This window comes from Plecotus auritus (genome assembly GCF_963455305.1).
Source record: "Plecotus auritus genome assembly, chromosome: X".
NCBI lineage: Eukaryota > Metazoa > Chordata > Mammalia > Chiroptera > Vespertilionidae > Plecotus > Plecotus auritus.
The window spans coordinates 139471328-139499037 of NC_137784.1; the positions used below are offsets into that span (position 1 = coordinate 139471328).

Here is a 27710-nt window from a genome sequence, read left to right on the forward strand (position 1 = left end):
TGTATTTACTCTATGCCTCAATTGCCACATTGAAAATGCTTTTTAAGACAGGCTCCTCTCTACTTTGAGCAACGTGTCAGGCTACTGGGGATGATGTCATGAAGTTTACAGAAGCCATTTAGCTTAGCTTAGAGCAGTGCTTCTCAACCTTTCTAATGCCGTGACCCTTTAATACAGTTCCTCATGTTGTGGTGACCCCCAACCATAAAATTATTTTCGTTGCTACCTCATAACTGTAATTTTGCTACTGTTATGAATCATAATGTAAATATCTGTGTTTTCCGATGGTCTTGGGCTCTACAGCAGCGGTTGTCAACCTGTGTGTCATGACCCACAGGTAGAGAACCGCTAGCAGGGTCGCCTAAGACCATCGGAAAACACAGATATTTACATTACGATTCATAACAGTAGCAAAATTACAGTTATGAGGTAGCAACGAAAATAACTTTATGGTTGGGGGTCACCACAACATGAGGAACTGTATTAAAGGGCTGCGGCATTAGAAAGGTTGAGAATCACTGGCTTAGAGGGTCTCCCAAATACCAACTTAAATGTTTCATACATTTTTACAAAGGGTCTTACATCCACACTCATGACTTGATCTCTACCCTGAGGCCATTTTCACTTTGAAAGTATTTTGGAGACTGGAGATGTGAAAGTTATTTTCTAACCCAGCAATTAGCAGGGGTTTTTTTTTTCTTCTGAATTCTGCTTGTAAATGGAATAGTCATTCTCTTAGTTCATATCTCTTTTTGCACCTTATTACATGAGCTCATAGAAATAAATGAATACTTCCAAGATTCTGTTGGAAATCTAGTTAGCCACAAGTTCATTTGATACATTCTCTATTTTCCTACAGATCATGGTGACTGTTTTGCTTTTTCTTTACTAAATAACACAGGACGCCATCTTTTCCAGACATTCTTAACAGGTTTCCTCATTGTTTTTCCAGTTTCCACCTGCTGCCCAGGTCCAAAGTCAATGCCACATGTCTTGTGTTTTGGTACAATACCCCCCCCCCCATCATATACTTTTAAGTATTATTAGCATTGGCTGGGCAACAAAGTACCCTAAAACTTCGCAGTTTAAAACAATAATTATTTCATTTATCTCACAGTTCTCCATGTTGGCTGGGATAACTGGTATGGCTCTTCTTATATGGGCTGGATTGGTTGGGTTTGGAGACCAAGGAAGGCCATACTCCCATGTCTGGTAGTTGACCTAAAGGGCCTCCGGGAGGCTGGCTCATCTCTGCTCCATCTGGTTTCTTGTCCCCCAGTACAGTAATCTGAGCTTCTTCATATGAAGGTCTTAGAATTCCAAAGAGTAGCAAGAGAGTAAGCCTCAAGGCAAGGTTTTTTCACACTTCTTCAGCCATTTCTTGAATCTCTTCGCTAATGTACAGTGGCCAAAACAAGTCACATGGCCAAGTTAAGAGTCAAGGAGTAGAAAGGGAGCTCTACTTCTTAGTAAGAGAAAAAACAGAGTAACATTGCAAAGGAGCACACAAAAAAAGACAGGAGAGACCTGTGGCATTTTTGCATTGTTCCACAGTGAAAAAGGATAAAAACACAATGTCATGGAAACCATTATGAATGATGGGATTACATTTATGTGTTCATGTAAAATTGTATCTTCAGATATAATTACATAAAATCACAATGACCATAAAACTGTGAATTCATCTGAGAGAAAAATTCAATAGAAGACATATTTGATAGACACAATTATGTTAAATTTAAAAAATGAACTTCAATTATTCCTCCTGCTGTGCAATGTGTTCTGCCACAAACAACCTACAGAACTGAGAGTAGGTCTACACATCAAATATGTTATTTTGTTGTCCTACTTTTCATTTTGTTGTCACTTTTAATTGCTTAATATAACAGTAAACATGACTGACATTTACATAATTTTACACACTCCATCTGTAAAGAATTTGGTAACAATTTGCCTTATAATACTTTCTTTACAATAGGAAGGCTTTTTTCCTAATGTATCAAACTGACATCATTTTTCCTAGTATGAATTCTATTATACAGGGTGTCCCTAAAATGTATACACACTCATTTCTGTAGATACATTTAAATGTTGAAAATTAACTGTATGTTAATAAACACCGATTATATCTCAAAGTGTGTATACATTTTTTGGGACACCCTATATTTTGTGAAGCTGTGCAAATATGAAAATTCCCCTTCATTCAATGCATTCTAAGAGGATATCATCTAAATAATTTTTTTCACCTCGGGTGAGAGAGCCTGACAAGTACTTTTTACTATATCATATATTCATATAGGGTCTGTCTTAGGTGAATTTTATAGTATACCCTTATACCTGACTTCTGTGATAAGGCTTTCTCATTTTTAAGAGACAGTGTTACTTTCATGTATGAATATTGCGATGCATACTCAGCACTGATTTCTGAGTAAAGCCCTTTCCACAGTCACTGCATTTATAGGGTTTCTCTCCAGTATGAATTGTCTGGTGTTTGTTGAAATTTGACCTGTCAGTGAAGGCTTTCCCACATTCTGCACATATATATGGTTTTTCTCCTGTGTGAATTCGTTGATGTACTTTGAGATGTGGTTTCTTGGAGAAGGATTTATCACAGTCAGGACATTTATAAGGCTTCTCTGTAGTATGAATTCGCTGATGTGTAATTAATTCTGACTTCTGGAAAAAAGCCCTCCCACAATGAGCACAAACATAGGGTTTCTCCCCAGTATGAATTGTCTGGTGCTTATTGAAATTTGACCTGTCGGTGAAGGCTTTACCACATTCAGCACATATATAAGACTTCTCTCCAGTATGAGATTTCTGGTGAGTATTGAGATTTGACCTGTTGGTAAAGGCCTTCCCACACTCAGTGCATATATAGGGTTTCTCTCCTGTATGAATTCGTGTATGCATCTGGAGTTGTGACTTAGAAGGGAAAGATTTCTCACAGTCACTGCATTCATAAGGCTTCTCTCCAGTGTGAATTCTTTGATGTGCAATCAAGTGTGCCTTTTGGATGAAGGCCTGCCCACATGCAGTACATATATAAGATCTCTCTCCTGTATGAATTCTCTGATGCATCCTGAGTGTAGATTTTTGGGTAAAGGCTTTCCCACACTCGCTGCATTTGTGGTGTCTCTCTCCAGTATGAATTTTCTGATGTACACTGAGAGCTGAGTTCAGGGAGAAGCCTTTCCCACATTCACTGCATTCATAGAGTTTCTCTCCAGTATGGGCTGTCTGGTGCCTAAGTAGAGATGATACCTGGAAAAATGATTTTCCACATTCACTGCACGTATAGGGTTTTTCTCTAGTATGAGTTTTCTCATGCATAATTAATTCTGAATTCTTGATGAAAGCCTTCCCACATTCAGTACATACATACAGTTTTTCATCTCTATGAACTCTCAAATATATACTGAGTAATGGCTTTTGTGTAAAAACATTTACACATTTGCTAAGTTCATGAGGTTTTTCCATAGTATGAATTCTCTGAGATGCAAAGAGGTGTGACTTCTGAGTGAATATCTTCTTAAATTCAGTACACATATTTGCTTTTTCCCCAACAGGAAACTTCAGATTGTGACTGAGTGCTTGTTTGAGATTGAGGACTTTTCCACACTGATTACATTCACAAAATTTCACTCCTGTATGCATATTTTCATGGTTAGTAAAAGAACTCTGGGTGAAATTTTGACTGTGTCTAATAATTTTATCAAAGGTTTTTGTTGCTTTGTTTTTAGAATGAATATATAAATCTAAATTATGCTTAAAACCCTTTTCAAATGAGTCACATTTATGGGGTCTTTTCTGTGAGGTAATAATATGATTTGGGCTTGGATGAAGAAATTTTCTGCTGTCTTTATGTTCATAATGCCACTCCGTATTCAATATTTTCTTATTTACAAATGTAGCATGACTCACAGGTTTGTTTTGTTTTTCCTGATATCTTTTTATCTGTTCAGCATCTTGCCACAGTTCTAAAATGGAATACAATGAATCATCTCTTATATCTTCACCCTCCATTTCACTATGAAAGGAAGCTTTCCCAGAAATTCTTTTTTGTGAGGTCTTAATCCCAAACTTCCCATCTAAAAAGAGAAAAAAAAAAGTGAAATCGCCACAAATAGATAGCAGAAGATGAAAAGATGCTTATAAGCTAATCCAAATTGAATACAGGAAAACCAGCGAATCCAATGATGACAATGAAAATAATTACAGGAAATACATATATAGCACTTATTATGTGTCAAGCTCTTGCACGACACTTACGATATTCCAGGCATTCTTAAGATATAAATATTAACTCATTTAATCCTATTATTTATCGATTGTAGATAAGGAAAGTAAAGCTCAGAATGGTTTTATACATATAATTTGTCCTAAAACATGGTTATGGCTCAATTTGGGTAGGAGGCTTGAATATCAAGTGGGGTGGACTGAAGATTAAAAAGACAAGGATTTTCAGGAAAAATATTGATGGAGAGCCTAGGCTGGGAGGGGGTGACTCAGAGTCTAAGTCCTCATTAGCTTTAGAGTCTAAATCAGCCTTGGGCAAACTACGGCCTGCGGGCCGGATCCGGCTGTTCTATCCGGTTCTCTTGCTCTCCCCTCCACTCCTTTACTTTGAATTTATATTAGTTCACACAAACACTCCATCCATGCTTTTGTTCCGGCCCTCCGGTCCAGTTTAAGAACCCATTGTGGCCCTCGAGTCAAAAAGTTTGCCCACCCCTGGTCTAAATCCTCACTGATCTTGTTGTTTCTTGCTATTAGCAACAATACCAAATTCATGTGATAAAAAAAAAACACAAAAAAAAAACCAATTTCACTTGCTAAGGGAGTATATCCTAAAAGTTCTCATCACAAGGACAAGTAGAGATGATACCTGGTGCCTAAGTAGAGATTTATTTTTTATACCTATATGATATAGGTGTTAACTAAATTTATTGTGGTAATCATTTCACAATGTATGTAAGTCAAGTCATTATGCCTCTAAGAAAATTATTGCGGTGATAGCCATCTTGACATATACAAACAATAAATGTCTATATTTCAACTCTCCATCACGTATAATTGTTTTCTATTAAACACAACTCCCATCAAGAGCCGGATATACACTCTTTTCAGAGACACATGGAACATTCCCAAAGATAGACCATTTGCTGAAATCATACAGAGTGTATTCTCAGAATACAACAGAATGAAATTAGACAAAATAAAGGAAACAGACAAATTCCTTGAAAAAATACAACTTATTATGTATGGCAAAAAAATTAAACAGAAAATTGAAAGAGCCCTATGTATATTAAAGAAATTGAATTAGTTATTAAAACTTTCCCATCTAGCAAACTGTAGGCCCAGACAGTTTTGCTGGTGAATTCTGTGAAACAGCATAAAAAGAAGTAATCTTACACAAACTATTTCAAAAAATAGAGAACTCATTCACAACTCATATTATGTGGCCAAGTGTAGCCCTAATACCAAAATCTGACAAAGATAGTGCAAAAAAAGAGAACTACAAACTGGTAATACTCATGCAAATATTTTTAAACAAAATATAAAAATATAATCCAACAATATACAATAAGGGTAATATATATAATAATCACTAGCATTTGTCTCAGAAATACAAGGTTAATTTAACATTTGAAATCAATAAATTTACCATATTAACAAAATAAAAACAATAACTCATATGATCAATAAAACATTTGACAAAATTCAACACTTGACTATGATTTTTGTTAAAAACCTCTTTAACCAGCTAGGATTAGAAAGGAACCTATGTAACCTGATAAAGGGTAGCTTTAAAAAACTACAGCTACCATCATACTTAATGATATGAATTTTTTGCTCCTAATATCAGGAACAAGGTAAGCATGCCCACACTCACACTTCTATTCAACATCAAACTAAAGGTCTTAGACAGTGAAATAAGGAAAGGAAAATAAATAAAAAGACTGGACAGAAAGAAGTAAAACTGTCCCTAAAGTGATGATTATTTACTTACAAGGAACCTAGAAGACAAACGACCCAATAAAATGAGAAAGATATGTGAATAGACACTTCACACAAAAATGTACAAATGGTCAACAGCACATGAAAAGATATTTAACATCATTACTCACCAGAGGAATGCAACTTAAAATCATAATGAGATACCATTACATATCTACTGTAATAGTAAAAATTAAAGAGACTGATGACAGCAAGTGTTGGCAAGGATGTGGGGCAAAAAGAATTCTCAGGTATTGTTGTTGGGAATGTAAAATGGCACAGCCATTTTGGAAGACAGTTTGGCAATTTCTTACAAAGATAAGCATATACTTATTTTATGACCTGGCAACTCCACTCCTAGGTATTTACCCAAGAGAAATAGAAACATATGTTCATACAAAGACATACTAAAATGATCACTGCAGCTCATACTAACCAAATAACAACTACCTGTCATCAACAGGGATATAAACAAATTACCATATATTTACTAGTATACCATGGATCTTAAAGAAACAAACTAGTGATATACTCAATAACATGGATAAAACACAAAATCATTATGCTGAATGAAAAGAGTAGACAGTATAATTCCCATTGATATAAAACATTAATAAAGACAAATATAATCTATAGTGACAAAAAGCATGTCAATAGTTGCCTGGGGCTGAAGTGGTGGTAAGCATTGACTACAGGGGCATGAAGGAGCATTTCTGTGTGATGGAATGTTATATATCATGATAGGGGTAGTGGTTATATTAGTGTGTTCCTTTGCAAAACTCATCAAGCTGTATACTTGAAATGGATACACTTTAGTGTATGTAAATTATACCTTAATAAGTGGAATCTAATGAACAAAATGAACTAACAAGTAAAATAGAGACACACTCATAGATAAAGAGCAGGGTGTTAGTTGTTGGGGGAGGGTTGGGGGTTGGGTGGGTAGGGAATGGAGGTACTGAGAAAAAAGAAAAAAGAACAAACTCATGGATATGGACAACAGTGTGGTGATTGCTGGGGGTGAGGTGGCGGGGGGAGGTAGAAGAGCATGTAGTGGGGGATAAATGGTGATGGAAGGAGACCTGACTTGGGATGGTGAACAAACAACACAGTATACAGATGATGTGTTGTGGAATTGTGCACCTGAAACCTGTATAATTTTGTTAACCAGTGTCACCCCAATAAATTCAATGAAAAGAAAAAAGGTAGATTTTAAAAGAAAAAATGTTATGTGACAGATCACCGTCAGAATATGGGAGAGAGGCATGGAGATAGGTGAGGTGGAGATGAGTGAGAAATCTGCAGGTGATAAATACAAAGAGAGGAGGTGAGGCTGGTTGCAAGTGACAGTTTATTGGTATCTTAGAGTGAGAAGACAAAAGTGAAAGAAGAAAATAAAGGGTACTAGGAAAAATAGGAGTGAGGCAAGCAACTGATTTTCAATGAAGGCAAATCCATTAAAACCTGAATGTATATGATAAGATTCTAAGACCCTGGGTTGGGGTTAAATAATGAAGCATAAAAATGTGATGGAAGAAAAGAATCCAAGAAAGCAACATCCATAGTGAAGAAGGCTGGCATATGATTCCAAGTATGGGAATTGCAGCAATTCTCCTGGAGGAAACCCCAAAGAAAACAGTTGATGACAGTACAGAAAATAAAGACAGAGCAATTTGGTACCTGAGAGGCCAATATTATTTATTTTCAAGCAATTTCTAAAGTTTAAACCTTCAAAAAGGCAGCAAAGACACCAGCCTCTCTGAGGAAAAAAAAAGTATTTCCATGTCTCCCTTCTGCCTGGGTCACACTCACTGACCTGAACAACTCTGATGTGGGGTTTCTCCCTCCAATATCCAAGGCTCCTCTCCTTGCTCCAACTTGAAGATGACCTCTGGTTTGGGAACTTCATACCCTGTTAATAGGACACAACAGAGAACTGGGTACAGCTAACTGTTATCCATTTGTTCATTAGAAAAGAGACCATATTTGATTGGGGAAACACTAATAATCACAGAGGTGAAAGGGACTGAAGAATCTCAGACCAATCAGGGATGATATCAGCATGCACTTAAGATATCCCAGAGCACTCAGCAGCTGGGAATGGAAATGGTTCTGTCTTAGTTTCCTAGGGCTGCTTTAACAAAGTACCAATAACTGGCTGACTTAAAACCACAGAAATTTACTGTCTCATACTTCTTTAGTATAGAATTCTGAAATCAAGGTATTATCAGGGTCATGTTCTCTCTGGATGATATGAGGGAGAATCCTTTCTTGCATCTTCTAGCTTTTGGGGTTTGATGGCAATCTTTGGCATTCCTTGGGTTATAAATGCATCATTCTAGTGTGTTTTCTCATCATCTTCCCTCTATGAGTGTCGATTTCTGGGCCATTTTTTTATAAGGATACCAGCCATATTAGATTAGGCTCCACCCCATGACCTCATTTTAACCTGATTATCTCTATAAAGACCCTATTCCCAAATATGGTCATATTCTGAGGTATTAGGGGTTAAGACTTCCACATATCTTTTTTGTGAGGGGACACAATTCAACCCATCAGAGCTTGCCCTCTGAACCCCCCAAATTAATATCCTTCCCATGTTGAAAATACACTCATTCCATCCCAATGTCACCTAAAATCGTAATCATTCCAGCATCAACTCTTAAGTCTAAAATAATAAACTCAGAATTTCAGATATCACCATCTAAATCACCCAAATCAGTTATGGGTGAGACTTGACTATGAGTCCAAAATCCAAGTGTCAACAGGGCTGTCCATGCTCCTTTTGAAGGTGTTAGGGAAGGAACTATCTCACGCCTCTCTCCTGGTTTCTGGTGGTCTCGGCATTTCTTGGCTTATAGATGCATCACTCCAGTCACATGGCCATCTTTTCCTTGTGTGTCTTCACATTGTCTTCCCTCTGTGTGTGTCTGTCTCCGTGTTTATATTTTTTTTTATAAAGACACCAGTCACAGTGGATTAGGACCCACCCTAATAAAGTCATTTTAGCTTGATTACTTCTGTAAAGACTCTCTTTCCAAATAAGGTCACATTCTGAGGTACTGAGGGTTAGGACTTCAACGTATTTTATTTGGGGGATATAATTTTACCCACAATAGTCTCCTCATTGATTCATGAGGTAGCTGTGCTTACCCACTGAGAGCAGGTGGCTGTAGTTCTCCAGCATCACCTCCTGGTACAGGCGTCTCTGAGTAGAGTTCAATTGCTGCCACTCCTCCCTGCTGAAGTCCACAGTCACATCCTCAAGTGACACAGAGACCTGTAACAACACAAGCTTGTTCAGGGTGACAAGGTCAGCACTGGGAGATAGGGAAAAGATAGATAGAAAATAAGTTTCAATGCCTATGAAATACCTAGTTATATATAATGTTATGTAAACTACAAACATCAAATCATAAATTTCCGCTATTCATTGTGTACAATAAAAAGATTACTTTTGTACAAAATTTGACCTTGATTCTATTTTGTTGCTCATTTTGATAGGAAATTTTATAACTTTTACAAAGAAGCATGTATATACTTTTTTTGCATGTATATACTTTTTAAAAACTTTACATAGTTCCCTCTCCTGTTGCTTTCATTTACTTTAAAAAATATAGCCATTTTCTTTTGATGCCTTTTTATTGCTCATTCCTAATTTAATTCCATAGTGGTCAGGAAATATATTCTGTATGATTTCAACACATGCTCTATCTAGGGGAATGTGTTACATACCCCTGGAAAAGAAGGCATATTTAACTTTTAATGGGTGTCGTGTTATATAATATATAAATCAAGTTGGTTGAGTGTTGCTGAAATTTTCTGTCACTTTATCCATTGTTCAACCAATTATTTGTTAACCTTTTTGTAAAAACTGACAAGGAGATGTTAAAGTTTATATGATTATGCAAAGGACATAGAATAGCCAAAGCAAGAAGTAGTATGGAGGATTTATACTGTGTAATGTTAAGATTTCATATAAAGCTACAACAATTCAGACAATGTGGTACTGATGTAAATACAGTTAGATAAATCAATGGAATATAATAGAGAGTCCAAAAACAGGTCTGCACATATATTGATGATTGCTTTTTTACAAAGATGCCAATGTGATTTAATGAGGGAAAAGAGAGTCTTTTAAAAAATGTGCTGGAATAAATGGTTATCAGTATTGAAGAAAAAAAAAAAACTTTGACCCATACTTCACAACACATATAAAATTAACTCCAAAATTAAAGGAAATCAAGTTCCTGTATGACTAAGTTGCTTTTGTTAGGCTAAAACTCATACAGATAACAACTATAAACTCTGAACAAAATATTTTAAAAAAACCATTATCTGAAGATACTGAAGAGCAACCTAAGTCAGGCATCTACTGAAAGAGAGTTAATGCAAGAAGGGATGACACGGGATGTGTTTACTATTTTTACAGCTTTTAGTCTGCAGGCCGACACTCTATCCACTGAGCCAAATCGGTTAGGGCTCAAATGAGTGTTTTGCAATCATCATGACCACTGGAAAGTCAGGGGGGAATCCAGATGGAGAGGAGTGCTTAAATTCTATATAAGAACTCTGCCCAAATATCTGCTTAACCACTTAAATGAACTAAAATCTGAGCTATCACACACCACAGAGAAGATAGTTTCCACTTTGAGTCCAGCCACAAGTTAAGTGCTTACAAAACAAAACAAAACAAAACAAAAAAGCAGCAATCTTTAAGGAAACTAAATAGAATCCAAAATCTCTACAATACATGATTTACAACAACCAAAATACAATCCAAAATAACATAGAAAGAGACAGAAAGGTATCATAGAAAGAGACAGAAAGGTATCAAGAGAAAGAGAAGAGGTTCAAGAGTAAATGCAGAGACTGACCCTGAGATGATCCAAATGCCAGAATTAGACTTTAAACTAGTTATGTATAAGTATGCTCAAGAACATAAGGACAATTATGTTCATAATGAATGAATAATAGGATAGTTCAATTGAGAAATGTGAACTATAAAAAAATAACTAACTGAAAAGTCTAGAACTGAAAAATGCAACCCGAAACTTAAAAAATTCCCTGGATGGACTTACCAACAGAATGGAGATAACATAACAAAAGAAAGAGTTAATGAATGTAAGACAGACCAACAGAAGTTGACCAATCTGAAAAATAGAAAAATTTTTGGAAAAAGCAAACAAAATAATAGAGTCTCAGGGATGGGTAATATAAAATAAAAAGATCTAATATACATGTAATTTGAGGTCCAGAAGAAAGGGGGCAGAAAAGATGTTTTTAAAAATAATGGGCAGAAACTTCCCAAATTTGGCAAAAGACATGCATTTACAGATTCAAGAAATCTGGCAAACCCCAAGCAGAATAAATCCACAGAAAACCATACCTAGGCACATTGTAGTCAAACTTAAAAAACAAAGAATAAAAGATTTTGAAAGCAGCCAGAAAACAAAACAAAATGACATATTACATACATGGAAACAGTGATTTAAATGATACTTTTTAAATGCTAAGGAAAATAAGTGTTATCTGGCTGGGTGAAGTTGGCAGTTCCATGATTAGGTCTCAAGGCTTAGGAATAACTCTTCATGGCTTTTAGTTCTGCTCTCTTGGTTCTTGTTCCTACCTTCCTTTTACATGAAAGGTAGCAGAGGAGTTTTCTCAGCCTGCTTCCTGCCAGTAGAATTTTGGGAATCCAATGTCTTCCTTTCATTTTGTGTAGTCTCTATCCCTTTCAATCTAAGGTGATAGTGTTTCTGCTGATACCGTTTGCTCTAATATTTTATGGTTTGTCTGTGAATCTCATCGGGTTTACTCCATTAGACAAAAGCTGCAGCCATAAATCTCTTTGAGATGAGCCATTCTCTATCTTGGACTCCTGCTGAAAGGAATAAGGGACAATACTCTTAAGCTTTCAAGAGGCCCTTTTGTATGACTGAGAAGATCTATAAATTATCCCCTTCATCTCTTGAAAGAGTTTTGAATGGCTGAATGCTCTGAGCCTTCACTGCCCAGACTATGGCCATTGCTTTCTGGATCCATCATCACATTGGACATAGCAATATATCTATCCTCACAGACTGGGCACAAATGAAAACACCGCTTTTCTGATGCAGAAGCTACCACTATGTACCAAATCTGTGACTCCTTCCACAAGATGACCCGTTGTGATGAGAAAGTGCACACAGCATGAAGTGTGGCCCACCTGCCCCTGGCCAACTGACTGCATCACACCTCAAGCCCCTCTCCGATTTGTACCATTGTTTGTATGTTTTCAGGTTAAAATGTTGCTGTTTCAGTCTGCTAGGCCCACTCCAGCCACACAATTGTGGATCTTGGAATTAACCTGTATCAAGTTTTCAGCTTTCTGGACTATTTGCAGCCTGAAAATGGAACACCTTTCACTGCAAAAGCCATGTAACAATGGGCTGATAGTTAAGGTATTTGATGGACTTCCACACTCTCCCCCATTCACTGACATCTGGTATTGTTGAGCATTGGAATGGCCTCCTCAAAAAGGAACTCAAAAGAATTTCAGACTGTGCCTCTCTCACCTCCTCCTGCTCCATACATGCTCTTTAGTAAGGCAGTTTAATCCATGAATATGGTTGTCCCCAGAAAGGAATCATCTCCTTTCAGCTGCTCCCTGAGTAATGATCAGAACAAAAGGTGTTAGGAGTTATATGGACATATTTTGACAATTTGGGATCCTGTCTTGTTGCTAACCCTCTGGGTGGCAAAGCATCCAGAAAGAAGGATGCCTAAGAGATTTCAATTTAATTCTGGTTGTCACCTGGATTCTCTGGTTGGATTAACATTGTCCTAGATCATAAAGATAATTGCCTCTTGGTTCAGTACACTGCTTACTGTGTTCCCCTTTAATGACCCACATGGGCCAAAGGATAGAACATAACAGATCTTTGTAAACTTATTAAAATGGCCTTGTTCCTCTTGCATCTGACTCATTGAAATGAAAGGTTCGGAAACTAGTAGGAGATGATTGGGGTGGGGGGTGAATTTAATACTTACTAGAATGAACCATAATGATTTTGTGTCAGCAGAGGGTGAGCAATAACACCGAAATTGAAGAAGCACCTTAAATCCCAGGAGGTACAGGAAAGGGAGGGGCATTAATAATCTGTCTTCCTGAACTAACCATGGAGCCTTCATCACAAAGGAAAATGCCTTAGTACCATGGTCGGCAAACTGCGGCTCGCGAGCCACATGCGGCTCTTTGGCCCCTTGAGTGTGGCTCTTCCACAAAATACCATGGCCTGGGCGAGTCTATTTTGAAGAAGTGGCGTCAGAAGAAGTTTAAGTTTAAAAAATTTGGCTCAAAAGAAACTTCAATCATTGTGCTGTTGATATTTGGCTCTGTTGACTAATGAGTTTGCCGACCACTGCCTTAGTACATCTTCCCCAAACTGCTGCAAGGGCATAAAATTCACCTGACTGTCAGGTCTGCCAATACCTGCATCCACAAGGTTATCACCATTCCCCTTAAGTTTGCTGAGAAGTCTATCAGAAACAGCTGGGAGGGCCCCAGCGCCCGCATCACACACACTAAACACCTGTCAACACCTTCAAATGTCTGCTCTCCTTGAACCACTTCCCCTAGCAGCTGCTCAGTCATTATGTGGGGCAGAAGAATATCATGCAGCTGGTGGCTTGGACATACAGGACAGGAATAAAGGCCTTCAGGCAGCCTCTCCAATAACTAGAACTAGACTCAAGTTTTCAAACAGAACTGAGGACCCTTAACAATGTTGAACATAACCTGAGCCCAGTTAAAAATCCCCCCACTCTTTTATGCTCTTAGAACCAACTTACCACAGATATCACCTTTCCCTTTATGACTCGGATAACATGTGCTGTCCACTCTCATAACCCCCATAAGACTCCTCGGGTTTACCTGTGACAAGGCCAAACGCAGACCTTTCTCCTTTATTGAACTTGCTGAAAGGCTAGACACAGACCCTCCAACTCCCCACGTTCTCATGAATGATTAACTGAGATTAGAAGTTAAACTAGCTAGCTAGACACAGAGATAAGCATTTCTTTTTCAGCTGACGGAGACTTCTCCTGAATGCAGAAACAATCCCACCTATAAATCTCCCCACGATAACTTGTCTAATCCTCAGTATGAAAGTAAAAGGCAAAACCACCCTGCTGAGACACTCCAACTTTCACATCGGGGTGCTCTCCCTATTGCAATAGCCTGAATAAAATCAATTTCCTTTTTTGTTCAGTTTTGTCTTTAATAGTTAGAGACTATCAGCTGGATGAGAGGCCCCATTGGAGGCACTCGCAACCTATGTCTCCTGACTGCTGGAGGTCCCGCCAATTGCAAACAGTACTTTCTTCTGGGGGGCATCCTGCGATTGTACTTCTTATGCAGAAGCCAGGCATTAACTTGCCTTCCTACCCCAAACATGGTGATTTTCACGTAAAGGGTGGTCATAACTGAACTGCAAGTGTTTGAGGTAGTGATTGGTGGTTCAGGTAACCCATAAATGACTCTGGGGGTATCTCTAAAAGGAGGCTACCTACTTGGTTGCTAGTAGGAGCTTCCTAGAAGAGTAAATGGCTTGCTATTCATGTGAACCCTGAGGGCAGTTATTCCTATGATAGGAATCATCCAATTAGAAAAGATGGTAGGACATTTGTCCCTGATTGTATCTGAGGTGATCAACATTATATTTGGCTCTGGAAGGTATTCCGGGGTCAGGCTCAGCTTACTGTCCAAACAGAGGATGAAATTGCCCCCTTGGGCCAAGGCAGAATCTGTGCAATCGCTAATATATCCTGCTGTACCTGGACTCATGTCTCACACCAAGTACAAAGGTCAATACAGAAACTTAGGCAGAAAGGCACCTGGCTTTGTAAGGTAAACACTGATGGCTTTAAAGGATTTGTTCAGCTCACTGAGTCCGGAACCTCGGATGTCACATTTGAGCAAAATACTGCGGATTGGCCTCATTCTGCCACTTGGGAGTCCTGTTGATTAAGTGTTATATAAGATAAATTGAACAGTCTGGGCTCTCATCTCTGCCAGCCAGATTAATCAGAGTAGCTGACAGAGTAGTATACTCATGGGAAATTTTGCAGAAGGCAAGACAGTGCAGAAATGAAGGGTGGGTATTATTGGGAGACAATTCTCAACAGATCTCTTGTGTTGTAAGTAATGCTACAGTGAGCATTTCTATATGTCCTGGTACATCAGCCAAGGATTTCTGCTCATATTTTCCTAGGAGAATTGTTTCCTCTTATGATCTACATATGCTTTGATGAAGAAGGCTAAGATGTTTTCCAAAGAGATTATGCCAATTTATACTCCCAACAGCAGCATACGAGCTGCTGGTATCTATACTAATAAAAGAGTAATATGCTAATTAGACTGGGAGACCTTCCGGACGTCCTTCTGGACAAAGCCAGGAGCTTGGCCGGCCTGCAAACCACCCCCAAATGGCCCTCAGCTCCTTGCCCAGGCTGGCCACACCCCCCAGCAGGGACCCTCCACCCTGAAGGGGGCGTGGCCAGCCTGAAAACAGCCCTCAACCCCTCACCCAGGCCAGCCACACCCCCCAGCGGGGACCTCCACCCTGAAGGGGGTGTGGCCAGCCTGCATACCGCCCCAGCCCCTCACCTAGGCCAGCACTGCCCCCAGTGAGACCCCCACCCCAATGGGGGTGTGGCTGGCCTGCAAACCACCCCAGGCCCCTTGCCCAGGCTGGCCCCACCCCCCAAGGGAACCCCCACCCTGATCTGGGACCCCCTTCAGGGCAGACCAGCTGGCCCCCACCATGAACCAGGCATCTATACTAATAAAAGGGTAATATGCTAATTAGACCAGGAGACCTTCCAGATGTTCTTCCAGAAAGCCATGGTAGCAGGGCCTAGGCAGAGGCAGTAAGGGGTGATCAGGTCAGCAGGGGGGCAGTTGGGGGCGAGCAGGCTGGCAGAGGGGGGCAGTTGGAGACGATCAGGCTGGTGGGGGGACAGTTGGGGGCAAGCAGGCTGGCAGAGGGGGCAGTTGGGGGTGATCAGGCCAGCAGGGGGCTCAGTTGGGGGCAAGCAGGCCGGCAGGTTGGGGGCATTTGGGGATGAGCAGGCCAGTGGGGGGCAGTTGGGGCAAGCAGGCCAGCAGGGGGAAGGCAGTTGGGGGTGAGCAGGCCGACAGGGTGGGGGCAGTTGGGGATGAGCAGGCCGGCAGGGGAGGCAGTTGGGGGCAATCAGGCCAGCAGGGGGAAGGCAGTTGGGGGTGAGCAGGCCGACAGGGTGGGGGCAGTTGGGGATGAGCAGGCCAGCAGGGGAGGCAGTTGGGGGCAATCAGGCCGGCGGGGCGGGGGGGGAGTTGGAGGTGAGCAGGCCAGCAGGGGGGCAGTTGGGGGCAAGCAGGCCAGCGGGGGGGGGGCAGTTAGGGGTGAGCAGGCCGACAGGGGAGCCAGTTGGGGGCGAGCAGGCCAGCAGGGGGGCCAGTTGGGGTGAGCAGGCCAGTAGCCAGAGTGGTTAGGGGCGATCAGGCAGGCAGGAAGGTGAGTGGTTAGGAGCCAGTGGTCCTGGATTGTGAGAGGGATGTCTGACTGCAGGGATTGGGCCTAAACTGGCAGTCAGACATCCCCCAAGGGGTCCCAGATTGGAGAGGGTGCAGGCTGGACTGAGGGACATCCCCCATATATGAATTTCATGCACCAGGCCACTAGTATGCTGATATGAGCCTATAAGCTGCTGATATGGCTCCTCATCCTTGCTACCACTTGTCATCATCAGTCTTCTTAATTTTAGCCATTCTGGTGGGAGTGTGGTAGTATTACAATTGTGGTTTAAATTTTGCACTTCCCTGATGACTAATGAGACTGGGCACCCTCTCAGGTGTTTGTTAGCCATTTGGATATCTTTTTTGTTATATGTCTATTCAAATAAGGCATGTGACTACTGTTTAGTCTGCTTTTTCTTACTGTTTTGTTGTTCTTGATATATTCTGGCTAGAAGTCCTCCATTGTCTATCTCTTCTATTCTGTGGCTTGTAATTTTCTTCTTAATGGAAGTGATTATTATAAAAATCAAGACAGTAACTATCTTTGGGAGTAGAGGGACTCTGAAATTATATGGCTACTTTCTAGACTGACATAATGAAAAATCAGTGAGCTGTAAATTTTTTTTGTATACTTTTCTGTATGTATATTTCACAATAAAAATATTTTTAAAAATATAGGCTTAATCTATAACCCATTAACTCCACCCCTATGTATATAGTTAAGAGAGGGGTATACACATGTACATGAAAAGAAACAAACAAAATTTTTTGTTCATGGTAGCATTGTTTATAATTCATATTACGTTTCACCAAAATACTTAACAATAACAAAAGCTGATAAAATTTTTAGTAGGCCACCTTTTGTGAAATAAAAAGGAGAAAGTAAGAATGTGTTCTCAGCTGCTTTTATTTGCATAAAGAAACCCTAATCACGTAGTAAACTAACCTGGTTATGTGTATTAGACACAGGTGAGCAAATAAGAGAAAGATGAATGAGAATTTAGACTAGTAGATTTTTTTATACCCTCACCCAAGGATATGTTTTTATTGATTTGAGAGAGAGAGAAACATCAAAGTGGGAAAGAATAATCATTGGTTGCCTCCCACACTCACCCCAACCTAGATCCAACCCACAACTTGGGTACGTGCCTTGACTGGGAAATGAACCCACAACCTTTGGGTGTACGTGACGATGCTCCAACTAACTGAGCCACCCGGCCAAGATTAGGCTATGTAGATTTTTATATTTTTAAATTTTATATATTTTTATTTTTGAGCTATGTGTCTATATTGTCATTCAAAATGAAATGAAAAACTATTACTAATATTTTTAGAGTGATAAGATGCTGCATCCATGAAACAAAATTAGCATACTATTAAAATGGAATATTCTGAAAATAAAGAGCTATTTAAAATAAAAATATGTAACAGCATTAATGAGAGACATAAAAGAAGATTTAGAAGATCAAGTGTTCCAAAAAACTGTTAGAAAGGAGATAAAAAGAGAAAGAACGGAAAGCAGAACAAAGACTAAAAAAAGTAGGAGGCTCAACAACTGAATAAGAGTTTTTTGAAAAGTAGAGAAAATGTATGTGTGAGTAGAAAAGGACTAGACTGGAAATAGGCTTTTAAAATTCTGCACAAAAATGATTTCCAACCTAGAAATCTATATCCAGCTGAAAAGATAAATTTAGTATCAGAGTTAAATAAATATATTTCCACCCTGGCTGGCATGGCTCAGTTAGTTGAGTGTTGTCCCATGCACCAAAAGGTTGCTGTTTCAATTCTCCAACGGGGCACGTACCCAGTTTGCGGGTTCAGTCCCCAGTTGGGTGCATGTAGGAGGCAGCTGATCAATGTCTCTCTCTCTCTCTCTCTCTCTCTCTCTCTTCCTCTCCTTATAAAATCAATAAAAACATTCTAATTAAATAATTAATAGATAAATAAATTTCCAAGGCACTTATTACTTTTTTATTTCTATAAATTTATTTCTACAATTATATATTAAATAAATATAATTTTGCATGACATTTTCAGATATACAAAGTTTCATAAAATCCACCTGTCATGTATCCATTTTCAAGGATAGACTGGAGGATGTGCTCCCACAAAATGAGGGGGTAAACTAAGAAAGAGGAAGACACAGGCTCCAATAAACAGGAAAAAAGACATAGGATCCCCAGGAAAGGGGATGTGCAACAAGACAGAAGCGAAAAGGATTTCCTGGAGGATAACACAGGGAAGACACCAAGACAATAGCTGTGTGTGAAGCTGAGAGAGAAACCAGACCAGCAGCCTTCAGCAAGTCAACAAGTTCCAGGAAAGATTTCTTCACAGAGAAGAAACTGATGCCCGGAGTTGAGACCATTCCCACCTACTACTAGCTGTGTGAAATTGAGCCAGATAGTTTTTCTCTATGCCCAAGTTTCCCTCTCTATAAAATGGGAGTAACAATGGCACCCACTTCTTGAGGTTGTTATGAAGATGAGTAAGTATAGGTAGTATGTGTATAACAGTGCTGGGCACATAGTAAACATTATATGAGTGTTTACAATTATCGTCACTATGATTATTACCTATATGTTTGAATATACAGAGAGAAGATTTAAAAAACTAGAAATAATTTGGAGTTGAATTATTGATTTGTATATAGTAAAGCAAAGTAATGACTAAACCAGAAAACTGTTAATTCCAAGAAAAAGAAAAAGTTGTATAGAAATAGGCACCTCTTTGCCTTCCTTACCTCACAGGAGTTGTCTCTTCCTCCTCCAGTCAGGGCCAGGGACCACTTGGGAGAGCTCTGGTTGACTGGCATGTTTACTTGGGCCTCAGCCCTCAGGCTCTCTTGCTGACAACTCCGTTCTTCCCAGGAGCCTAGGCAGGGTCTGTGGACTCAACCAGAGCTTCTGGGACCAGAAGGAAGATCTTAAAGGCTTCACTGTGGGTTCTGGTCCAGGGACTCCATAGAGACTCCAAGAAACCTGGAAAGACAGTGTCCACATGGTCAGTCAATCAGCATTCATGCCACAAACATTACTTGGGGGCACCAATGTACGGCACTGGGTGCTGTGGGAATAGGGGCGATATCCATGTAAAATGAAGAGAAATTAAGACAACAAGAGTAAGAGATGAGATGAAGAGAAAACAAGGAAGTTAAATAAGAAGTAAAATAAAATAAAAGGCATGAACAAGTTAAATTTTAAACACATAAAGATGATGATGTACTAAAGAAAGAGAAACACCTATTTTAGTTATTCATAAAAATGGAATATGAGCGAGACCATAGATTTAGACTAAAATGAATGAAGGCTTAAATTCTAGCTCTGCCAACTTTTAGCTATGAAAATATGAAAATGTTTCTTTAGGTGTTTTTTTCAAAATGAGTCAAAACTATTTATCTCAAGGGGTTGTGAAAATTAAATAAGATGATGTTTGTAAGGCACTTAGCACCAGACCAGCCCAGCCCAAGTGAACTTTTAATTCATATTAGCAAGCATTGTTATAACAAGGAATCATCTAACGTGCAGAAGCAGATACCTCCCTTAATTTGCACAACAATCCTATCATCAATGTGTTGCTGCAATTATTATTTCATTTTATGCATAAAGAAACAGAAGTTTACAGATGTTAAGTAAAACCCAGTCTACGTGGTTTCAACGTTCACATTCTCAATATTATACCATATGGTACTTGTTATATGGTAGGCTCAAAATAAATGTGGTTCTGTTTACTAGATGTTGAAAACATGACTTTGATTTAGAATAAAAACGTTAAGTAAAGTTTCTTGAAATAGAAGAGACAGGCCAGAAGGAAAATACTAATAGACTGAGACTAAAATTGTTTAATTACCTCAAAAATGTCCAAAGGTAAAACTGTTTCTCCTACTGAGGGAGGAGAGGGTGTCTCCATATCCAAGTTGAGGCATAATTTTAAGCTGGTCAACCAACAGAGGCACTACAGATTTAGTCATTCTTTTTAGGAAAGAGAAGGGGCGATATCCATGTAAAATGAAGAGAAATTAAGACAACGAAAGTAAGAGATGAGATGAAGAGAAAACAAAGAAGTTAAATAAGAAGTAAAATAAGCTCTGACCGGTTTGGCTCAGTGGATAGAGTGTCGGCCTGCGGACTCAAGGGTCCCGGGTTCGATTCTGGTCAAGGGCATGTACCTTGGTTGCGGGCACATACCCAGTAGGGAGTGTGCAGGAGGCAGCTGATCGATGTTTCTAACTCTCTATCCCTCTCTCCCTTCCTCTCTGTAAAAAATCAATAAAATATATTAAAAAAATATAAATAAATAAATAAATAAATAAGAAGTAAAATAAAATAAAAGGCATGAACAAGTTAAATTTTAAACACATAAAGATGATGATGTACTAAAGAAAGAGAAAATATGCTTTCTTTTCTTATGCCAATGATACTCTTACAAAATTCCATCCAATAACTTGTCTACAAAGAAAATCTGGTAGATGTTTTAATGCTGGGAATTGACAGGCTACATTCTCTGATCATAGTATAAGGTGTTCAATGCCATTAGTCATTAGGGAAATGCAAATCAAATCCAAAATTTTCCATTCATTTGGAGACCATTTTATATCCATTAGGATAGCAAAAATAACAACAACAACAACAAAACAATAACAAGTGTTGGTAAGGTGTGAATACACTGGAGCGCTCATACATTGCTGGAAGAATTGTAAAATAATGCAGGCATTCTGAAAAACAGTTTGGCAAAATATTACCCACAGAGCCACCATATGATCTAGCAGTTCCACTACTAGGTATCTACCCAAGAAAAATAAAAACACATGTATACTCCAAAACTTATACACAAATATCCACAGCAGTATTATTCATAATAGTAAAAAAAATGGAAACCACCTAAATGTCCATCAACTGATGAATGGATAAATGTAGGGAAGGCTATAGGGTTAAGCCTCGGACTGACCTGTTGGCAAAGCCACAAGTCCCAGCTTAGAGGGCACAGCCCTCTTAGCATAATTAAGCTTGACCTTATGAGCCCCCTAGATCCTTCCTGGGTAGCTAATGGGCTGTGGGAGGTGCAGCAAGTGCTGCCAAAACAAGTGAAACTCACAAGAACACTGTAACTATGGTGACCACTACCTTGTTTACCTCTGACTATAAAGTAAAGGCTCAGCTTGCTGTCTGGATCTGTTCTGTGGTCTCAGCCAGGCACAGAAGATCCACCTAGACCCAGCTTATTCTCTGTCTGTCTTTTCTTCATCCTTTGCCGGCCCCCCTCAGGCTCGCGAACCCTTGGCTGTGCTGGCGTGGCACAGATAAACAAATGTGGTATATCTATACAATAAAATAGTATTTGCCAATAAAAAGTACTGATATATGCTATAACATGAAATAACCTTGAAATCATTATCTTACATGAAAGATGCCAGTCACAGAAGACCACATGTTGTATGATTCCATTTATGTGAGATGTCTAAAATGGACAAATACATAGAGACAGAAATTGATTGGAGGTTTCCTAGGGTGGGAGTGTGGGGTGGCATAAGTGATTAATATCTGCTATTGTGTAGAAAGTTGAAAATGTTCTAAAATTAGATTGTGGTGATTGATGACTGTACAATTCTGTGAATGTACTTAATACCATTGAATCATATACTTCAATGGGTGAATTTTTATGGTACTGGAATGTATCTAAATAAATCTGTTTTATGTCTATTTTTAAAAGAAAAGAAACACAATCCAGGACCACAGTAGGAAATCAATACAGAAGCTATACAATTTTTACCAGTTGTCATGTCACACACTAAAGTTATATATAAAGTAAAATTTATAGCTTTAAATGGCTTTATTTTTAATTAAAAATAAATATAACAAAAAAGAACTATTTGTTTAACCTAAAACATCAGAAGTAGAAAAAACAAAATTAAGCAAACCACCAAAAAGTAGTACTCAATTAAAATGTAATCTTAAATAAGTGAAATAAATGTAACAATAGGGAGTTTCAAAGAAACAAAGAGTTGGATCTTTGAGATGACCAATGTCATTGATAACCCCCTAGCAAACCAAATAAAGGGGAATAACTTAAATATTATATTTATATATATACACATATACAAATATAAAAATATATATACATATACATATACAAATATAAAAATATATATATATATATATATATATATATATATATATATATATATAATGACAAAGGAGAAATCTTTCCCAGGTGGGGCAATGGTTCAAAGTAGTTATTGTGATATATTATTATAACCGTATAGCAACATACTTTATTTTTAAATTTTTATTATTTTATATTTTAAAAATATATTTTATTGATTTCAGAGAGGAAGGGAGAGGGAGACAGATAGAAATATCAAAGATGAGAGAGAATCATTTTTCGGCTGCCTCCTTTACGGCCCCCATCGAGGATCGAGCCCACAACCCGGGCATGTGCCCTGACCGGGTATCAGACCATGACCCTCAGGGTTCCCAGGAGGAACTCAACCACTGAGCCATGCCAGCCAGGCAACATACTTTAATATTGATGTGAAATAGGGGCTTCCCTAGCAAAATGTAAATTAACAAAGTTAATAGAGGAAGAAACATAAAAGAGAAAAATGAATGTAGAGGAGACCAGAGCAAAATGACATAGCACAACAAATATAAAGACTGAAAGGTAGAAAAGAAAGGGGGCCAGCCCACAGACCTCGAGGGCCTGGGGAACAGTACAGTGGTGAATTCCCTGTTTCATTTCCCCTCCCATATATCACAAACAAAGCACCGGAGAAGCCTATAACTAAAAACTGTCAACAGGCACAGACAAAAAAGCTCTAAGAAAAGTCTACTCCCATTAATCAAAGTATCAAGAAAAGTGTGGCCTAACTGAACATACCCACCCTACTCCAGCCAAACACTAATAGAATACACATTCTCTTCAAGTACCCATGCCACATTCTCCAAGACATTCCATATCCAGAGTCATAAGACAAATCTCAACAAGTTGAAATCATAAAGCATAAGTTCTTTGATTATAATAGCACTGAACTGTAAATCAATAACAAAAAGATAAAAGGCAAGGCATCAAATAATTGAGAATTAAAAAATCCATTTCTATATAATCATGGATCAAAGAGGAAGTCTCAAAGGAAATGAAAAAGTAACAAATATAAATTGAAATACAACATGTTGAAAATTTGTGGGATGTAGATAAAGCAGTGTTGAAAGGGAAATTTATAAATTTAAACGTTCGTATTTTCAGAATTAAGGTCTTAAATCAATAATCTAAGCTCCCACCTCAAAAATTAGAAAAAGAGCAAAGTAAACCCAAAACAAGAGAAGGGAGGAAATAATAAACATAAGAGTAGAAATCAATGAAACTTAAAACAGAAAAACAATAGAGAATATCAATGAAAACAAAAGCTGGTTCTTTGAAAATGATAAAATTGGTAGTCCTCTAGCAAGATTGACAAAGGTAAAAAGAAGACACAAATTACCAACATCAGAAATGAAACAGGAGCTATAACTATAGATACTGCAGCTATTAAAAGGAAAGGGGATATCACACACAACTTTATGCACATTAGTTCAACAACTAGGATGAAATGACCCAATTCCTCACAAAACACAAACTCCTACAACTCACCCACTATTAGTTACTCTGAAAAGATATGAACTAGATAATCTGAATAGTCATATAACTACTATAGAAATTGAAGACATTAAAAAAAGCTTCCAAAAGAAAATTTCCAGGCCCAGATGATTTCAATGGAGAATTCCACCAAACATTTAAAGAAAAATTAGCATAATGCTACACAATCTCTTCCAGAAAATAGAAGTGAACATTTTTCAAGTCATTCTATGATGCAAGTATTACCCTAATATTAAAACAAAGACAATACAAAAAGGAAAACTGTAGATCAATATTTCTCATAAACTTGATGCAAAAATCCTGAAAATTGCCCTAGCTGGTTTGGCTCAGTGGATAGAGCATTGGCCTGAGGACTGAAGGGTCCCGGGTTCGATTCCAGTCAAGGGCACATGCCCGGTTGTGGGCTCAATCCCCAGTGAGAGGCGTGCAGAAGGCAGCCGATCAGTGATTCTCTCATGATTGATGTTTCTCTCCCTCTCTCCCTGTCCTGTCCTCTCTAAAATCAATAAAAATATATTTTTTTAAAAAAATCCTGAAAAAAAGCATTAGCCAGTCAATTCCTACAGTACATGAAAGGAATTATACCACTACAACAAAGTAAGGTTTACTCCAGGAATGTAAGGCTGGTTCAATGTTCAAAAATCATCAGTATATTCCCTCATATTAACAGGCTAAAGATAAAAAAAAATCACAAGATCATATAAATTCATACACAGTATGACAAAATTCAACACTTATTCATGATGAAAGTAGATAGACACATAGATCAATGGAACAAAATAGAGAACCTAAAAATAGCCCCACACAACTATGGCCAATTTATTTTTGATAAAGGTGCAAAACGTATCAACAGAGGAAGAACAGTGTTTTCAATAAATCGTGCTTGAGTAATTGGACATTCACACAAAAGAATCCTCAATCTAAGCCTCTAACTTCATATGAAACTTAACTCAAATGGATCATGGACAGCAGGAAGGAGAAATGGACAAATCAGCATCACAGTAGAAAATTTCTCTCTCCTCTCCCAGGAATAGAAGAAGCAGACAAAAATGTGTGCAGATATTGTACAATGCAAGTGACAACTAAATAATTAAATATTGTTGTCAACTTATATATGGGACATTTATAAACATTCACCACGTACTAGGCCAAGCATCCCCTCATATTTCAAGGAATGCGCTTCACGTAGACATTTTTCGGACCACATTTTTCTCAGGTTAGAAACCTACTAAATAAACTTTTGGAAACTGAAAACGCACTTCTAAAGAACTCCTGGGCAGAAGAAAAAAAATCAACTCTTAGAAAACACTTAGAACATAATGCACCAAACCTTGTGGGTTTTAGTGAACTTTAAGACCTTAACATTGACATGAGAAAAGAGGAAATCCTGCAAAATAATGAGCGAATTATCCAACTACAGTTAGACAACCGAGTGCATCACTGACCACACGAAATTCCCCAAAACTCACCCTCCCCAGGGCCGCATCACTGAGAAACGCCTCCGGCACAGAACACTGAGAGCCTGCTGACAACAACTATTGAACCGTGGCTGAGAACCGCAGCCGCTTCCGGTCACCACCCCTAGCATCGCCCCTTCTCGGGATTCGGAGCTTCTCAGGAAGGGGGCGTGTTTCTGCACATGCGCACAACCACATTTGAAGCCGCCGGCAGCCAAGAGTTAAGGAGATGGTATGCTGTTGGTGCTTTGGGGCATTCGGCGCCCCTTGGTAGCACTGGAGAATATGGCCGCGCCTAGGTAGCGCTTCCTCGCCGCCGTCGGATACACCATGTTGAAGGAGTGTCCATTCCCTACTGAGGATGAGGAAGCCTCTAAAATCACAGAGCCCAGTGGTGGAACGGCCTCACAGGTGGCAGGAAGCACGCTTTCCGAAGGAGTGGGTGTTTGGTCTATAAATGTGTGTAATCATGTTCAGAGGAACCGAGGTGCCTCTGGAAAGACGCACAGGTGCCAGTGCTATCATCTCCTGACAGATAACACAGGATGGGGGAGGGGAGGGAGAAGTCAGACTGGTTACAGGCGCACCACGAGGGGAGAAGGGAAAGAAATCAGGGATGTGCAGGCCCCCCCTAGGATATAGCACTGGAGGAAAAAGGGGAGAAGTCAGTGTTAGCTTCCCCTCTGCTGTGCTTGTGGAGGTTGGCTGTGGGGGTTGAATGTTCCCATAATCTACATTATCTTCCACTCCACCTACCCAAAATAAAATAAATATATGTATGAATAATAACATTTTTCAACTGAACTTATTGTTGACAGTATTACAGATGTCTCCCAACTTCTCCCCTTAGCCTTTTTAGTTTTTCTTAACCTAATGCAATATGCCAATAAAAACATCTTTAAGAAACTATTGTTTTTATTTTCTCATAAAATAAAACCTATATACTGTAGTGATACCCTCTTAGTTTGCAAATGTAGCTTTAAGACAACACTGATTCTGCCCTTCAACCCGTTTGCTGCCCCCTATCATCTCCAACATGGAAATTCTGCAGATGCCCTGCCCTTCTGGGAGATGTCACAGGTAAATGGGGAAGAAGTCGTGTTGCCCTTCACCTGGGAATGCCTGCTTACACTTCAAAACCAAGTTCAAATATCTCCTCCTCCAGTGAATCCTCCAAAAAGAGATAGAAGGCTCTGTGCCCTGATGAAGGCCTTTCCAAATCCTCAGATGAGGAAGATATTTTGAGGGGACCCCTGTAGCCGTGGTATGGGTGTTTGTTAAATAAATAAATGAAAGAAGAAATGGAATTAGTGGAAGCACATTTGGTATGCATTCACTTCTAATAAGAGTGCCAGGAATCATTGTTAATGTTGTTGAGTGTCACAATAGTACTAGGTTATGTTAAAAATAGGTTTATCTCTTAGACCATTTCAGAGAAGAAAGAAAGATAGAGTCAATAAACATTAATGATCAGGGGAATACAAATCAAGACATGTTGAGATGACATTTTACACCCATTCAATTTGCAAAACTTTTAAGTGATAATGCCAAGTATTGGAGAATGTAAATAAGTGAAACCACTTTAGAAAATAGTTGGCATTCCCTCCTACAGTGAATATTTATATGCCTCACAATCCAGCCAGTCCACTCTTAGGATATATCCAAGAGAAACACTTACACATGAAACCTAGGCTATGCATGGCATCCTGTTTCCAGCAAAAACTGGAAACAAAAATGGATGTTCATCAACAGGAGTTAAAATGAATGAACTAGAATAATACCCAACAACATCCTAGCTAATAAAGAGGGAATATGCTAATTCACAGTCACACCCTCACAAAAATGGCATTACCCAAAGCCAATAAGGAGGGAATATGCTAATTAACTACCACACCCTCAAAGATGGCAGCACCCACAGCCACAAGATGGCAGCACCCAGACCCCTCAGCCCTGCCAGGGCAGCAGGCGTGCGGCACAGCCAGGCCCGCCCCCAGGCGGGTCTGGCCACTCCACCTACCTGCCTCCAGAGTCCCCCAGTCCTCTCAGCACCCCCAGCCACCCTTGGATGTCGGCTTCCCAGC

At 39.1% G+C, this 27710-nt stretch overlaps 1 protein-coding gene across 1 annotated transcript; it reads right to left on the reverse strand.

Annotated features, from left to right (window-relative positions):
• Window positions 1–707: 707 nt before the first annotated feature.
• Window positions 708–25764, reverse strand: LOC308240636 (uncharacterized protein). The gene is made up of 5 exons (XM_080653971.1): window positions 25642–25764; window positions 19284–19521; window positions 9154–9280; window positions 7817–7912; window positions 708–4091 (listed from the first exon to the last, which is right to left on the reverse strand). Exons 2-5 carry the CDS (start codon window positions 19353–19355, stop codon window positions 2386–2388), a joined length of 2001 nt encoding a protein of 666 aa, XP_080510097.1. The 5' UTR covers window positions 19356–19521; window positions 25642–25764; the 3' UTR covers window positions 708–2385.
• Between the last annotated feature and the right edge of the window lie 1946 nt (window positions 25765–27710).